This window comes from Bos mutus, chromosome 19, assembly GCF_027580195.1.
Source record: "Bos mutus isolate GX-2022 chromosome 19, NWIPB_WYAK_1.1, whole genome shotgun sequence".
In the NCBI taxonomy this organism is placed as follows: Eukaryota; Metazoa; Chordata; class Mammalia; order Artiodactyla; family Bovidae; genus Bos; species Bos mutus.
This window is the reverse complement of record NC_091635.1, coordinates 22,886,493-22,902,398: the sequence shown is the minus strand read 5'-3', so window position 1 is coordinate 22,902,398 and position 15,906 is coordinate 22,886,493. Positions and strand designations below refer to the sequence as shown.

Sequence of the window (15,906 nt, the reverse complement as noted above, 5' to 3'; positions counted from 1 at the left end):
GCATGTAATCCTCACAGCAACTCTCTGGTGGGTACCAATATTATCCCCATTTTACAGATGGGGACCTGAGTCTCAGATTACCAGGGGGAGCTGTGGGAAGCTCCACGCTGAGCAGTTGACGGAGCCAGCATTTTAGTCCAGGCGGTTGGTGTCAGGGCCCATGCTGTCACTGTGATTTTATACTGCCGCTCAACCAAACGAGGAATAGGTGCTAAGGTCATATCTCTTTTACAGGTGAGCAACTGAGGCACAGAGAGGTTTAGTGACTTGCCTAAGGTCACACAGCTGGTGTGAATCCCGGCATCCAGGTCTAGGGCCCCTGCTCACACTCCTATAGCGATGTGATGCCAGGAGACTCACGGGAGCCAGGGTGAATGTGAGGGGGTGCGGGGCCATGAAGCTGTGGCTCAGACCAATCTCTCCCCTGTTCACTCCTCAGCCAAGTGTCCGCAGTTCCCCCCACAGCCCCTGGAGTGCAGCAAGCAGCTGGACGAGCAGGCGCTCCAGCAGGAACAGCCTGGGCCGTGCCCCCAGCCTGAAGCGAAGGAGCCCAAGTGGGGAGCGGAGGTCCTTGTTGTCGGGTGAGGGCCGGGAGAGCCAGGATGAGGAGGAGAGCTCGGAAGAGGAGCGCACTAGCCCAGCGGGCAGTGACCGCCACCACAGGGGCTCCCTGGAGAGGGAAGCTAAGAGCTCCTTTGACCTACCGGACACACTGCAGGTTCCCGGGCTGTACCGCACAGCCAGCGGCCGCAGCTCAGCCTCTGAGCACCAGGACTGCAACGGCAATTCGGCCGTGGGACGCCTGAGTCAGGCTGTGCGGCCCGATGACCCCCCGTTGGATGGAGACGATGGTGATGACGAGGGCAACTTGGTGAGGCCCCTGTGGGCACAGTGACCTCTCACCCCTGACTTTGAGTGAGGGGAGCTGTGCCTGACCTGGTGCAGGACTGGATAGCTGCCTCCCAGTTGTTTGGAATTCAGGCAGTTACCATCATGCTCAAGGGATCTCAAGGGGTATCAGCCCTGAAGCCAAGGTCCAAACAGCCCCTTTGTCCCTCCGCCCACCCCCACCAAGCCCCAGAGCCTCATCATGCCTGGGGCTGCAGCTCTGCGTCCTTGTTGGATAAGAATGACTTCAGGCAGATGTGTATGAATCTTTCATGGCCCTCCCCCGTGACTCAGAAAGACCCATCACTCATCTCTCCAAACTGATGCCCTCCTCTGTCCCCCTCTGTTGTATCGACCTCATCACAAGCCTTGATTTCACTCCACTTTTACCCATTCACCTTTCCCCAGCCGTCTCACCACCACCTTTAGCCCTGGGGATGGGGCTCAGGGACCTGGGACCTCAGGGTTAGCACATGAGAAGGGGCAGGTGTCTCCTCATCCCAGGTGTGTCTTTGAACAGACAGCTGTGATGGGGACGGTGTTTGATCATTCCAAGCCCAGTGGGGAGGGAAGGAGGGAAGGCAGGCAGGGGGCTGGGCTGGAGTGGAGAGAGTAGGCTAGGAGTGAGGGCCACGGAGCTACTGAGGAGTGAGGGGTCAGGACCTTGGAGACCTGGCCCCGCTCACTCCCCGGCCATCCTTCTACAGAGCAAAGCAGAACGGCTGAGGGCGTGGATCCGAACCCGGCTCCCTGTCTGCTGCCTGGAGCGAGACTCTTGGTCTGCCTACATCTTCCCTCCTCAGTCAAGGTCAGCACCCCAACCTCTCCTTCTCATGGGTAATTCTCCTGTGACTCCATCCCAGGGATGCTAGAAGTGTCCCTTGACATGGGGGTGGGTGAGAGCAGGGCCTCGGGCCGGGAGGGCCCAGGATGGGTAGGGCTGGGCAGTGCTGCTCACCGCCATCCCGCCTTACCCCAACTCAGCCTTTGCCTCTGTCTTGGAGCAGGTTCCGCCTCCTGTGTCACCGAATCATCACCCACAAGATGTTTGACCACGTGGTCCTCGTCATCATCTTCCTGAACTGTATCACCATCGCCATGGAGCGCCCCAAGATCGACCCCCACAGTGCTGTGAGTCACTGGGGCTGGCGGCAGTTGCTGAGTGCCTGCTTGGTGCCCTGCCCTCCCGGGTTAGAGGATTTGTACCCATGCAGCGAGCCAGGCAGGCAGGGAGGCCCAGAGAGACGCGGAAGCAAGGAGCCAGGAATCTCCCCGATTCTGACCCTTGCAACTGGCACCCCGGGATGCCTCCTATAGCCTCGCCTGTTTCCCTTCTGTGAAAAAGCAGCCGGCTGCTGGGCTTGCTCCTAGCCTGGGCAAAAGGAAGCTTTGCTGCCCCTGGCAGTTTGCAGTGGTGCCTTCCTGTGCGCCAGGGCTTGTGAGGCCTGTATGTGAGTCAGTGAGTATTGCAGGGATGCCAACAGTGAGCCTGGCCCTAGCTGGTCTGAGTGGTCAAGGGTCTCCTTCTCACCGGGACCTGTGCACTGATGGGGAGGCACCCTGCCCAGCTCGCCCCATGGGTGATGCCCCAGAGGGGAGGGAAGCTGTTCTTTGCTCCTCTGGGTCTTGCCAGGTTACAAACAAGTAGCATTTTAGGGGCCTTCGGGGGAGCATTGGTCACTTATGCTTGGCTTTGAACCTGCCATCCTCCTCAGGAGAGGAAAGGCCATGGGTCAGAGTGTGTGGACGCACTCCTTCAGGCCTGGCTTCTTTGGGATGGGCCCGGCCAGTCCTGGGAGCTCTCTCCCCAGGCTGGCATCACAGCCTGTCCCTTCCAGCAATGATCTGAGGCCTAGAAAGGTGGGGGGCTCTGTTTCCCGCCCATGGCATCTTGCACCACCAACTTGGAGGCAGACCCTGTTCTCGTTGCTGCCTCCCACACCATTGTTCAGATTTCAATGTTATAGAGCTTCTGTTTCCCATTAGGGTGGGCTCCAGCCAGGTCGGTGGGAAGGGGTGGTGGTGGCGGAGGGAAATGCGCAGTGGAGGGGCCAGCCTGGGAACAGGTGAGAGCCTATATGCATGCAGTAAGGGTGGCCAGCCACACCGGTCTGCCTCCTGCCTCAGAGCTCGCCGTGGCCAGGTCTCTCCCCCACCGTCCCTCTCAGCCCCTCCATCTCCAGCTCTATCACGTGCTTCTCCCTCTCCCCCATTTCCCTGTTTCTCACTCCCTCTGACACACTTTACCCGCTGCCTCTCCAGCTCTCTACACCCCTCTCTTGGCCATACAATGATGGAATCAGCTCACAGATATCAGGGGATTGGGCCGCCTTGTTTCCTGCCCGGCCTCACGCTATGCTTGGCATAAATATGGTGCCTGGGGATGCACAGCCTGTACTCAGGCCCCCATCTTGCCCTGCGGCTCGATTTCTGGGGCACACAGCAGGAGAGCAAGTACGTGGAGCAGGGACGAGTAGGATGGAGCATCGAGAGATCAAGCTAAATGCTGCTCCAGTTTTAAGAAAGGAATCAGTGAATAGGGCTTGAGCTCTGGGGCTCAGATGACAGCTCTGTGGTGGGAATCACTTTCCCTCAAGGCAACTCCAGGAGGTAGGGGGCAGGAGTGGGATTGTGCTCAGAGCTCTGAGTGAGTCAAGGGGCTTGACGCTGGCTCCCGTGTGTGTGTGTGTGTGTGTGTGTGTGTGTGTGTGTGTTTGAGGGACCATGGGAGAGCAGGGAGGAGATTGCATGTTGAGGAGAGTGGGTGGTTGTTCCTAGTTAAACACTGAAGGCAGTTCCTGGTTTCTGCGCGCAGAGCAGACCTGGTGGGTCCCGGTGGCAATACCTGCCTGCTCTCTTTTACAGGAACGAATTTTCCTGACCCTCTCCAATTACATCTTCACCGCAGTCTTTCTGGCTGAGATGACAGTGAAGGTGATGGGGAGGGGACGGTCAGCATTGGATGGGAGCCATCTGGTTCCCGGCTGTGGGGGGGAGGGCAGGGGAGAGGCTGGGCCACAGAGCGGGCAGGGCTGAGGACTGGCTGCAGGGAGGAGGCAGTGTTGGTGACGCAGGGGCATCCCCAGGTGGTGGCGCTGGGCTGGTGTTTTGGGGAGCAGGCCTACCTGCGTAGCAGCTGGAACGTGCTGGACGGGCTGCTGGTGCTCATCTCCATCATCGACATCCTGGTGTCCATGGTCTCCGACAGCGGCACCAAGATCCTGGGCATGCTGAGGGTGCTGCGGCTGCTGCGGACCCTGCGCCCGCTCAGGTGCAGGCACACCCTGACGGCCAGCGCCCCATCTGCCCCTGCCTCCGGCCTGTGACTCCACTGCGAACCCTGCCTCCCGCCCCCGGCATCACTTCTCACTTGGTTTAGCCATGGCCCCGGTGGTCTCCCTCCACAGGCACCTCCCTCAGGGACCCCCTCACGTGACACCCTCCAACAGGGCACGCCGTACAAGGGCCCATATGGCAGGAGGGCCGTACAGGACCCTCATGCCCTTCAGCTGCAGCTCTCCCTGTGTGGAACCCTCAGGGGCAAAACTTGAGTCTCCCTGTGAAGTGACAGACTGTTTGCTGCTTCCCCGCTTTCTCCCCCATCCCAGGGACTACCCACCAGGAAACACTTCCAGCAATGGATCTGCACTGTTAGGAGACCCTCCCCAATCAGACAGTCACCCTGAACCCCAACTGAGAGTCAGAAATTTCCATGGGTGGGGACATGGATGAGGCAGATGTTGACTGACCAGTGAGGTTTTCCTGACTGTGATAATCCGTCTCCCTGCCTGCCTTCTACATGCTCCACACAATTCTGCATCCCTGGGTTGAGTCACCACCCAAACCCCATCCTAGAGGTCTAGGTGTGGGGGTGGGTGGGGGTCTCTGCACAGTGAGCCCAGAAAGCCAACCTCTTCCCTCCACTAGAGCCCAGGATGGGGACCAGTGAGCCAAGATGGGAGGGGGTGGCAAGCAGGGCAAGGGAATGTCTGAGCCGGGAACCCCTCTTACCCGCCTCCCTTTCTCCCCAGGGTAATCAGCCGGGCACAGGGGCTGAAGCTGGTGGTGGAAACGCTGATGTCCTCGCTGAAGCCCATTGGCAACATTGTGGTCATCTGTTGTGCCTTCTTCATCATATTTGGCATCCTAGGGGTGCAGGTTTGTGGGGGTCCAGGGCCAGCTATCAGCAGAAACCTGAGGAGTGGCCTTCCTCTTGGCCTGGATGCTGTGGCTCCAGGAGCTGCTGCCACCTTTACCCTAGAAAAGCCTTGAAGCCAAAGGCCCTCAGGCTCCTTTGCCTCCTGGGCATTTTGCAGAAAACTGGGAGCCTGGCAGAGGCCCGCAAGGGGAGAGGGCCTCGAGGGGCTTCTGACCAGTGCCACATAGGCTGCCGTTCTGCCCTCTCATGCACTGCTCTGAGTGCAGACGCTGACCTTGGCCTGCAGTCTGCTCAGGGGTCCCCTCCCTTCCTTCCCTACTGGAGCCAGTAGGCTGCAGGCCAGGCCTGGGGATCCAGGGCCCAGACAGCTGGGCCAGGTTAGCAGTGAGCTGGCAGGCAGGCGGGTGCAGACCCCAGACGACGCAGTAAGTGGGGGCTGCTGGGGAAACTTGGCCTCTGGCCCAGGGAGGGAACTTGGCTTTGGAGGAAAAAGAAAGGGAGCTGCCTACAGGATTTAGCAGGCACCTCCGGGAGCCAGGGGAGCCCGTTCATCTTTCTCCTCCAGATTACCCCTCCTCGCTCCAGGCTCCAGACATTTCAGCTATAGCATAGACGGCTGGCTGTTGGGCCAGAGGGAGCTTCTGGTTGGCTGTCCCCCTCCCTGTCCCCTCCTTTGGCTTTCTGGGGTCTCCATTCTGCCTTGGGCAGGGGAGGTCTTCTTGGGTTTCCTCAAATTCTCTGGCTCCAGAGACCAGGCCAGAATACATTTGCTAAGACTGTGTGGTGCCTCTCTGCACACGCGGTGCCCCTTCCACTTCTTACTTCGGGCCTACTTAGGCTCCCTGGTCCTCCTGTCCCTCAGTCCCTTCCCCACAGTCATAGCCTGGTCCGTTCTAGGGTGAGGGTGAGCTTTCCAGTCAGAAGGACCTGAGTTTGAGCCCCCTTTTCGCCACCTTCTGGTTGTATAAACTTAGTGAGTGAATTTGCATCTCCGAGCCTCAGTTTTCCTCATCTCGTGAGTGGAATCCATATACCTTGCCTGCCCCCACCATTAAACCAGATCTCTCGGCCCTCCTGCAGTGTGTCTGATTCAGTGGGTCTGGGGTGGTCCTGAGAATTTGTATTTCCAGCACGTTCCTGGATGATGCTGATGCTGCTGTCCAGGGACCCCACTTCGAGAATCACTGGCCTCCCCCTTCGTAGGAAATGAATGACTGTCCCCTCCTTTCACCCTTTCCCAGTCCCCTCCCCTAGGACCTTCCCTTCCTCTCCAGGGACTCTGCTCCGAGGAGCTGGAGGAAGGGATGCCTGCAGGGGAGTTCACTGTCCATATGTCTCTGACTTGACCGAGCACCTGGCCCTCACCTAGGGTGTACCTGGAGCTCTTAGGCCCCAGGGCTGGTCTGGGCTTCCTGTGCTCACAGCTCACTGCTTTCTGTGTCTCTGGTTATGTGTGTGTTCAGCTCTTCAAAGGGAAGTTCTTTGTGTGCCAGGGCGAGGACACCAGGAACATCACGAACAAGTCTGACTGTGCTGAGGCCAGTTACCGGTGGGTCCGGCACAAATACAACTTTGACAACCTCGGCCAGGTGAGTCCCAGGCTCTAAGGTGGAGGTGGGAGAGGTGGCAGGAGTCTGGGGAGGATGCAAGTCCATGCTTAATGATGCATGCTGGGCAGTTGGCTCACCTGCTTCATCATGAGTGAATGGGTCCTAGCGGGCTCTCCGTGCAGTGAGATGATGTATTTCTTTAGCACGGTACAAGATGCAGGTGTATTGTCAAGGTGATTCTTTTTCTCATTCCACATTCATAGAAACAGAAACGTAGAAAATGAAATAGCTCGCTCAGTTTTGCTGGTTTATTTCCCTGCCCCACTCTGGTTTGGTTTCTGGATTTCCAGAACTCTGGGGCCCGTTGCTCTACCTGGCTGAGGTTTCTCCCATGGCTCTTCCGGCTTCATAGCAGCCATGGAGCCCTGGGACAGAGAACTCTCATGGAGCCTGGAGTGTGACTCCAGGCTAACCTCTGAAGGCCTAGGGTCCCCCAAGCTATCACCAGGAGGTGCTTTGGGGGTCACTGGTGGGTGTCTTGGCTATACACCCTAGGTTTCAAATGGTCCTTTCCTCCCCTTCCCCCCAGGCCCTAATGTCCCTGTTCGTGCTGGCCTCTAAGGATGGCTGGGTGGATATCATGTATGATGGGCTGGATGCTGTCGGCGTGGACCAGCAGGTAGGGCCGAGGTGGGCAGTTTCCATCTTTGAACTCAGGTCACTCACGATGGGTCAGCTCCAGGTGTGATGCGTGCAGGCAGCGGTTAGAAAGACAGCAAAGCAGGTTGGCAAAATGCCATCCAAGAGGCATTACGTCTTAATATCAGAGGCTGTAACTGGTGGCCTGAGGACAAATGTGGGCTTGCTTTATTGGCTTGCAACACATTTAAATTTTTAAATTAGTGATAAACAATTAAACAGCTTCCCTGGTAGCTTACATGGTGAAGGATCTGCCTGCCAGGCGGGAGACCCAGGTTCATTCCCTAGGTTGGGAAGATCCCCTGGAGAAGGGCACGGCAACCTACTCCAATATTCTTGCCTGGAGAATTCCATGGACAGAGGAACCTGGCGGGCTACAGTCCATGGAGTCAAAACAGTCAGACATGGCTGAGTGACTAACACTACCATTAAACAATTAAAAATTGACAAGTTTCACATGAAAAATCCAGATTTGGGTCTGCTCAAGTCCAAAGATCTGGAAACACTGGACTTGCATTCCCTAAGGGCAGGAGTCGACTGCAACAAAGAAGCAACTCCCCACCTTTTGGATAAAATATCCACTGTCTACTTGGCCACAGTCCCCAAACCTCTCTACCGGCTAACACCAAATGCATACCATTCATTGACATCCCCTGATGGATCTGTGTATAACTGAGTATGCAGGCCCTGTCTTAAGCAACCCAGGCTGGGGGGCAGCACCTGTGACAGTTACCCTCAGGCTAATATCTTCACTTGTCCTTCCTGCTCCCCACCAGCCCATCATGAACCACAACCCTTGGATGCTGCTGTACTTCATCTCGTTCCTGCTCATCGTGGCCTTCTTTGTCCTGAACATGTTCGTTGGTGTGGTGGTGGAGAACTTCCACAAGTGTCGGCAGCACCAGGAGGAAGAGGAGGCCCGGCGGCGGGAGGAGAAGCGTCTACGGAGACTGGAGAAAAAGAGAAGGAGTAAGGAGAAGCAGATGGCTGGTCGGTAGTCTTTCCACATCTCTCTGAGCCATACTTGGCCTTGGCCTTGCGACTGTCGGGGCCAGGGGCTGGGGCTGGGGCAGGGAGAAGATGCTCCCACCCCCTCCCCACCTCCTTCCCCGCGAGAGCATGCCAGCCTTTAGAGCCTGCATGAAGCAGACCAGTTCAGCCCTGTGGGGTAGGGGAGCTCCCCTCTGCGGGCCTCCCGGTCTCAGCATCATGCTCCCCAGATGATGCCAACGGGAGCTGATGCACAGTCCCTCCCAGCCTGACTCCGAGAGGAGCCTCATGGGGTGAAAACCCCGCTTCATTGCCCTGTGCCTGTATCCAGGGACCCTGACCTTGGCACTTGGCACCTTACCCACCCCACGGTTGGTGAGCAAACACCTTCAACCTGTGGCTGCCCAGTGTCTGTAGCTGATGGGCAAGGCCTTGGCAGACCATGCAGATGGGCCGTGGCGCGCAAACCTCAGGCCGCTCCTTTCTCCCTGTTTCCAGCAAAACTCCCTGGATTCCTGACTGTCACTTTTTTTTTTTTTTTCGCTAAGCTGTTCAAAAATACCCACCCAGCTCAGGGAGGGTCTGAGGTCACAGGAACTCTAAACTCATGACACTCTGGCCTTAGACCCTTTAGCCCTTCATCTACGACCTCCAACACCTCTTGCCATTGACCGGGTGAGGCCCCTACCCCAGGCCTCCTCACACTCCTACTATGGGTGGCCAAGACTAAGCGAAAGACTGCAGATTCCCGGACACAAGGCGTGAGTGCGGGTCCTGTTGTGTCCCCGTGTGTCTCCAGGTGTGTCTGCACTCGAGTCGCCTCCCAATCTCAGGGCTCCTGCCTGTCTGTCTGGTGCTCAGCAATCAATCAGCGTAACTCTCTTTCAGTCGCCCACGTCTCTCCAAGTGTCTTTATGTGTGGGTTTTTCTAAGCTTTTGTGTGTCTGTCTCTGTTTCGTCTGCGGGTTTTCCCTCTTCTCTCCACCCTTTCACAAGCCGTCTTCCTTACGCTGATAAGATGTATGTGGTGCTCTGCGTTTTCCCTTTGGTTTGTTACAATGTGAGCACTATCAAGCAGGCGGAGGGCTGTGGTGCCCCAGCCCCTGGCTCTAGGGCATCTGGAGCCAGGGGAGGGCTGTTGGGGGCTGTGAAATGGAAGCGGGCGGGACAGAGCTGATGCGCCCTGTGAGAGGGGCTGCTCCAGGGTGAGGACTCTGACCTCTAGGCAGCAGCTCTGGATAGGGGTCCCAACTTTGTTCCTGGTGGACGACTGAGGCCGAGCAGGTGTACTGCCCCCAGCAGCCATGCTCCCACCCCTGCTCCGTCTGCCCCTCCTTGCAGTCTGTCTTCTCGGCAGGACATCTGCAGATGGAACTCTTTTGGCAGGAGGTACCTGTGGCCCTGCCTGACCAGCTGGCTCCCTTTCTGGGGTCTGCAGCCTTCTCGGGTGCAGCTGAGGCCACAGCACGGGGAGTGGACATCTGTTCCGAGGACAGGCTTCCTCCTCTCCTCGTGCCTCCGACTCCCTGCCCCTGTGACCCTAATGAGCTGGCCAAATTGCTCAGCTTCCTCAAGTGCCCTGTGTCCGAGCTTGGGGCTGGTACTTAGGACCCGACACCCTTGCTCAGCATGCCCTATTCACAGGCAGAGTGAGGGTCACAGCCCAGGGGAAGCAAGCTGCCGAGGGGGCCCTGCCCAGCCCACCTGGTCCGGCCAGTGACCGATGTCGTGTTTCATTCTTTTAGATCTAATGCTGGACGATGTAATTGCTTCCGGCAGCTCAGCCAGCGCGGCGCCAGGTACTGCGTCTGGGGTTGTGGGTTCCAGGGTATGGCCCCGGGCGGTCAGGCCCACATCATGTGTGCGGGCATCCTCTTTGCTCCCTCTCCATGGCTCACTGATTCTGTCTTCTCAGGGTGAGGGGTTCTGGGTTCTGTGGTGTCCCGTAGGCCTGTGCTAGCCGGACAGGAGGTGAGGGCCTTACCACTCCCCTCCAGCCAACTTCTCTTGGTGGACCCTCCTTATCTGGCCAGCTTTTGAGGCCCTGCTCCCGGCCCTCTGCCACCTCTTCCCATTCCTGTTCCTCCTCCTGGGTCACACAGTTCGATTATTAGAGCTGCAAATCTCTCCCGCCTCCCTTTGTCTGAACGGGAGACTTTGATCCAAGCAAGCAGGATGAGAGGAGCAGAGAGGGAAAGGATTTGTTTCAAAAATGTAACAATGAATAATTGAACAGACTCATTAATAGTTAAGTAATCACAGGGGCCACATCATTGCTACAAACAGCAGGAATTGGGACTGGAAGATCTGAGTTAGCCACAAGCTTCTCCCCCAAAAGCCAAAGATTTGGGAGTGAGTTGGGTCATTTTCTTTGAGAGCTGTGTCTCTGGGAGGGGCCTCCTGGTTTTGCCTGCACCCTCCCCCACCACCCCCCACCAGTCCTCTGGCCCCTGCTCTCCCAACACGGCCTCCAGACAGTGGTTCAGAGGTTCTGAGAATCTGTGAAGTGTTGTGGGGCCTCATTACAGCCTCCGATGTCTCCACCCCACGGTTCCCAACCTGATTGTCCCTAAGGGCCCCCCTTGTCATCTTCTACAACAGACCCCACAATGTAAAAGATCTTCTCTGAAGTTGAGAGCATGTCAGTAATGACTTTGTTTCACTGGTTTTCCTAATCAAAGACACATCTAATTGCTAATCAGGACTTATGAGCTGCAGAAGCTTTCACATTGAACGATGGTAAAGACCATTTTGCCGTTAAATTAGTCTGTGGGGTCTTAGCACAGGCGTGTGTATGATTGCATGTAAGCTTTTTAAAATATTGAAAAGAACCTCAGGACCCCCATGTGACTGCCTCCTCAGGCTGTTGAGGGCTTGGGACTCCAGACTGGGAACCATGGGCTGTACCTTTCTCTACTTTTCCAAATTCCCTCAGAAGCCAGGCTCCTGCAGACACTACCCTGTGGGTGCTGGGCTGCCTGATCAAAGGGGAACCCTGAGCTGCCATTTGAGAGGTCATGCCTGGGGCCCTGGGTGGGATGATGATGTTTGGCATTGAGAGACCACCCGGGGGCTCAGGAGGCTCCAGCCGAGTTTTATCTGGGTTGCCTGGGCCCACATCTCTGAATTGGGCTGTACTGTGAGTTCCTAATGTTAAGGAATGAGAGGAGGGTGAGGGGACGTGGCCTTCAGCTCCTCCCTTATGGGTTCACCTGGTCTGCACGCTGATGTGTCCACACAAACACACTCGCACCAGAACACCATGGGTCTGGCTTCAGAGGCTTCTCCCCCAAGAGTCAACCCATGCGGATTTCCATGGCCCCTGAGACCATCTTCTGACACACCCACTTAATGATAAGCACTCTCTTGACTCTCATACTGCACCCCCTTCTGGGGACATTCTGCCATGGTCCTGTGGGCACAGGCAGGTATATACACTGGTTACAATAGTGTCTCACCTTTCCCGCTGGTGATGAAGACTCGGAGGCCCCAGACAAGGGCTCAGACCACCCCATCCCTCTTACCTAAACCTGTTGTTCTGCGTGGTCTATACTAGAGTTTTTCAAACTTTCCTGTGCCTAAGAATCCCCCATAACATGTATAATATCATGTATGAAAGAAAAAAAAAAAGAATCCCCCAGAGGACATAACCGAGCCCCACCTTAGAAACTCTCACAGTGGTCCAGGGTAGGACCTGAGCGTCTGCATCTCCAGTCAGCTTACAAGGCGCGGCAATGCTGGTGCATCAGGGTACCCAATGGTGTGATGGGGATGAAGCCACACCCACTAGTCTGGAGTTGCTGGAATCAAACGTGTGCACCATACTTCCCTGCCAGCACCTCTGCCACCCTGTGCTGCCCCCAGCAGGAGCAGAACAGCCAGATCCCAGGGAAAGGCTGAAGGGAAGAGTCTGCTTATCAGGAAAAAGACCTGATGAGACACCTCGGTCCAGCCCAGCTTCCAAGTGGAGGGAGAAAACGGGGCTGCCTCCAGCACCAGATCGGCTCCCCTTGGCCTCCTGTGGCACCTGCCTCCAACTTGCCCTCTCTCCTTTTACCAGGACCCACTGATCAGGCCTGGCTACAGCAGCTGAAATTGGCCTCTGTCATGGGGGCCGGTGTCCCTAGGAGTGACCCCTGCCTTCCTCCTATTCCACCACTCCCCTTTGCAAACCCTCTGCCCTGGCTGTGCCCCGGGCTCCCAGTGACCCCTACTAACTCACTGTGCCTATGGCTCTCACTCACAGCCTTGCGCCCCCTCCTGCACCTCTCCTCTACTCCCGCCCCTGACTGGGGGCTGGGCAGTCCTGGGGGGGTGCTCTTCTCCTCACTGTCTGCCTCTGGTATTTTCTCTGCCTAAGGTAACTCATACAGGTAGGAGGCAGGGAGACAGGGCCAGGGTAGCCGAAGTGCCAGTGACCACCGGTCAAGATCCCCTCCTGGGCTACAGCTGGAGCTGGTAGAGCAGCAGGCCCACCCAAGGCTCTGCCCAGGGGGTCTCAGTCTCTTCTCTGAGCCCGGGTTCTTGTCTGCAGAACCGAGGGCCAGGGACAAAACAGATGACATCATCCGGAGCGCAATAGTGAGAGCCTTTGGGCAAACTTCGAGGGCACCCTCTGGGCCAAAGCCCCAAGGCTTTGTGTCCAAACCCACCTGGCAGCTGGTGAGGGGCTCTTCAGGTACTGGCTTGGTCGCCTCCTTACAATGTGTACATAACTAACTTTTTGATGGGCCTCCTCTCTCTCTCTGTAAAACAAAGGGATTGGCCAAGGAGATGCTTATCAGGTTGGCCCTGGTGCACTTTGGACCTGGGCTCTAATGGAGGGATTTCTGGCAGCCTTGGCACCTGCTGCTCTGGGGTCAGGGCTGAGGGTAGAGGGGTTCTGTACACACCTCAAGGGCCTGGGACTGGTCTCTGTGAACAGATGCCCTGCCTCAGTCGTCCTACCCCACCTTCCCTCTGGGCCTCCACCTGCTCCTTGGCTCCTAGAGCAAGACCAGGAGGAGGCAGCAGCAGCTCCATCTGGCCTGGGGCTGCCTACAGGGACAGACTGGGGTGACAGGGGAGGGGGGACTCTCTAACCTGTCCTCTGCATTGTCTCAGCTAATAACAGGGCTAATAAGGAGCCGCTTTTTCTAACCTAATTGTATTCAAACATTTTAGTTAATTCTCCATTCATATTTTAGCATAATGGGATCGAGTGCTCTCGGCACTTATGGAGATTAATGCAGAGAAAGAGTTCCAGCTGCTAAGGCAACGCTGGGCGACTAGCGCCCTCTTGTTCTGTGGGTACTGAAGGAAGGAAGGAAGAGGCTGGCTCACCAGGTCTACCTGCCGTGATCGCATCGTTGTGTGGATGACCTGTGGCCTTATGTTGTCCCCTGTCCCTGGCCTCTCCACCCCCATCTCCCTGGGGGCCCAAAGGGCTGCCTGAGCAAAGTCATGGTTGGCTGGCCCATCTCTGGAAACAAAAATATGGCCTAAAGCACCCTACAGTGCACCAGAACACTGGGACTTTCTGCCTCTCGGTTATCCACACCTCAAGGCTGATGCTGGAGCGCGGCAGCTGGTGAGGCTGAATGAGAGCTCTCGGGTACTCTTCTTCCTTCGGCCTTTGGTGGGGGTCCACCCAGGCCACTCCTTGCCTCAGTTTACCTCTCTGTTTAATAGTCCTGCATGGGAAAGGACAGTTATAACCAAGCTGGTCTGAGCCAAAGCTTCCTGCCGCCCTGGCACAGTCCTCAGAGGCTACAGCCCTGGCTGGCTTCCGCCGTAGACTTCCTGAGGGGGAAGAGCTGTCTGGGACCTGAGGTTGCCCCAAGGCCCCCATGCGGTGCCTCTTCTTTCTTTGTGGCTGCCTCTGATGACATGTATCCCCAACTTGGTATGGCCTTTCCTCACACCTGGAGGAGGGGCCCCCTGTAATCTCCTGCCCCCAGATTTGTTCTGCCTGCTTAGTAGGTCAACCTGGTATGATAATTTTTATAACTAAGTGGTTCACTAATTACAAGAGAAATACGATGCCTCTGACAGATCTCAGACAGTGCTTCCTGCTTCCAGCCCAGCCTGCAGGGGAAGCTGCCCTGGTCCCCAGGAGCAGACTGGGCACTGCCTCATTAGAAACTGGGTGAGCCCTGTGGCCTCCCCTCTGCCCTCTCCCGAATGAGGGTTCAGGAGTCCCAGGCCCTGCCCCCACCGTGGGAGGCCCTCTGAGCGGGTCAGTGCAGTCAGCCAAGAAGACGTCCAATTTCCAATCTCCAGTTTTATCTCCAAATCCCAGCTCTGTTGTAATCTCCTCTGCTCCCCTCAAGAGTCTAAGCTCGGTAAAGGAGTAAGAGCCTTCACCTCTCCATTGATGGAGCTTCCTCTGAAGCCAATAAGATCAGTTGTTTTTCGTCTATTGATCAGACCTTACTGCAGAACACCAAGTCGAGGGTGTTACGAGGGGCTGCTGGATTTTGGAGGCTGCCTCGGGGAGGGGGCTCACCCGGTGTCTACTGTGGGTGGGGAGCTCCGCATGTCCTGACCCCTTCTGTGCCCAACCACAGCCAGTAGAACAAATGCTTGAAGGGGAAACACCAAGAGAGGGGCTCCTGCCCAAAAAGAGCAGTACGTGGAGCGCGAGGATGCTGATGACGCTGGAATGTTTCAGCTCTGGCATTAGAGGCTGGTGGCTGTCAGGGACTGTGGGTGGAGGGGGCACAGTGGACAGGGCCCAATGGCTGCTCTGTTCTCCCTGCTGCCCCACCAGAAGCCCAGTGCAAACCCTACTACTCAGACTACTCCCGCTTCCGGCTCCTCGTCCACCACCTGTGTACCAGCCACTACCTGGATCTCTTCATCACGGGTGTCATTGGGCTGAACGTGGTCACTATGGCCATGGAGCACTACCAGCAGCCCCAGGTAGGACTGAGTGACCGGCCCTCTGGGCCCCACCTCGTCATGAGCCTGTGGGTGAAGCTAACCCAGCCCGAGTCAGGGCACCTCGGGCCAGTGCTTGGCCCCCTACAGGGGATCCTCTGGCACCACTTGCAGGGACTTGTGAAGGTCAGTCTTGTCTTGGTTTTACAGGTGAGGACAGTGAGGCTCAGAGAGGTTAGTTGACTTGACCAACTAACTGGGAAGTGAAGGACCTGGATTCTTCACCCAGCAGATATTTGTTACCTTAAATAAATAAAGATGTTCAGTGTTCTTGACCTGTGAGGATACAGAAGGCAGATCTGTGTCTACTCTTTTGGAATTTAGATTCTAGTCAGTATCCAGCTCCAGACCTCACCTGTGCTCTTGCTACTTCTGAAATCAGCTTCCATCATCTGCCTTCCACATCTTAGTTCTCCCATCTGTAAATAGGGACACTGAATTGACAACGCAAAGACCCCTTTCACTTCTAGCATTCCGTGCCTTCCAGCACATTCTCATGTGATCTCCTCACCATCCCTCAAGGAGAGAGATCTTTCAACACAGAGTTTGGATCATACCTGTGAATGAGAAACCTCCTCTATCCTAGAGTGGTGGCCAATGATCAGCCATCATGGTGAGAAGGGAGCAAAGTTCCCCTTAGACTCACCCTGTCTCCCAGATCTGGGAGGAATGATGGAAGGATCAGGACGGGCATCTTCC

At 56.5% G+C, this 15,906-nt stretch overlaps 1 protein-coding gene across 8 annotated transcripts in view; it reads left to right on the top strand.

Annotated features, from left to right (window-relative positions):
• Nucleotides 1–15,906, top strand: part of CACNA1G (calcium voltage-gated channel subunit alpha1 G) — a 62,393-nt gene that overhangs the window by 36,065 nt on the left and 10,422 nt on the right. For 4 of the 8 annotated variants that reach the window (XM_070389682.1, XM_070389687.1, XM_070389683.1 and 1 more), the window contains 12 exons: nt 440–871; nt 1,596–1,696; nt 1,896–2,019; nt 3,754–3,822; nt 3,975–4,159; nt 4,920–5,046; nt 6,511–6,636; nt 7,187–7,276; nt 8,073–8,265; nt 10,032–10,085; nt 12,821–12,964; nt 15,038–15,189. In XM_070389682.1, coding sequence (XP_070245783.1) covers nt 440–871; nt 1,596–1,696; nt 1,896–2,019; nt 3,754–3,822; nt 3,975–4,159; nt 4,920–5,046; nt 6,511–6,636; nt 7,187–7,276; nt 8,073–8,265; nt 10,032–10,085; nt 12,821–12,964; nt 15,038–15,189 — 1,797 coding nt within the window. The remainder of the gene's footprint in view (nt 1–439; nt 872–1,595; nt 1,697–1,895; nt 2,020–3,753; nt 3,823–3,974; nt 4,160–4,919; nt 5,047–6,510; nt 6,637–7,186; nt 7,277–8,072; nt 8,266–10,031; nt 10,086–12,820; nt 12,965–15,037; nt 15,190–15,906) is intronic. The other 4 variants (XM_070389686.1, XM_070389684.1, XM_070389688.1 and 1 more) reach the window with 2 other exon arrangements.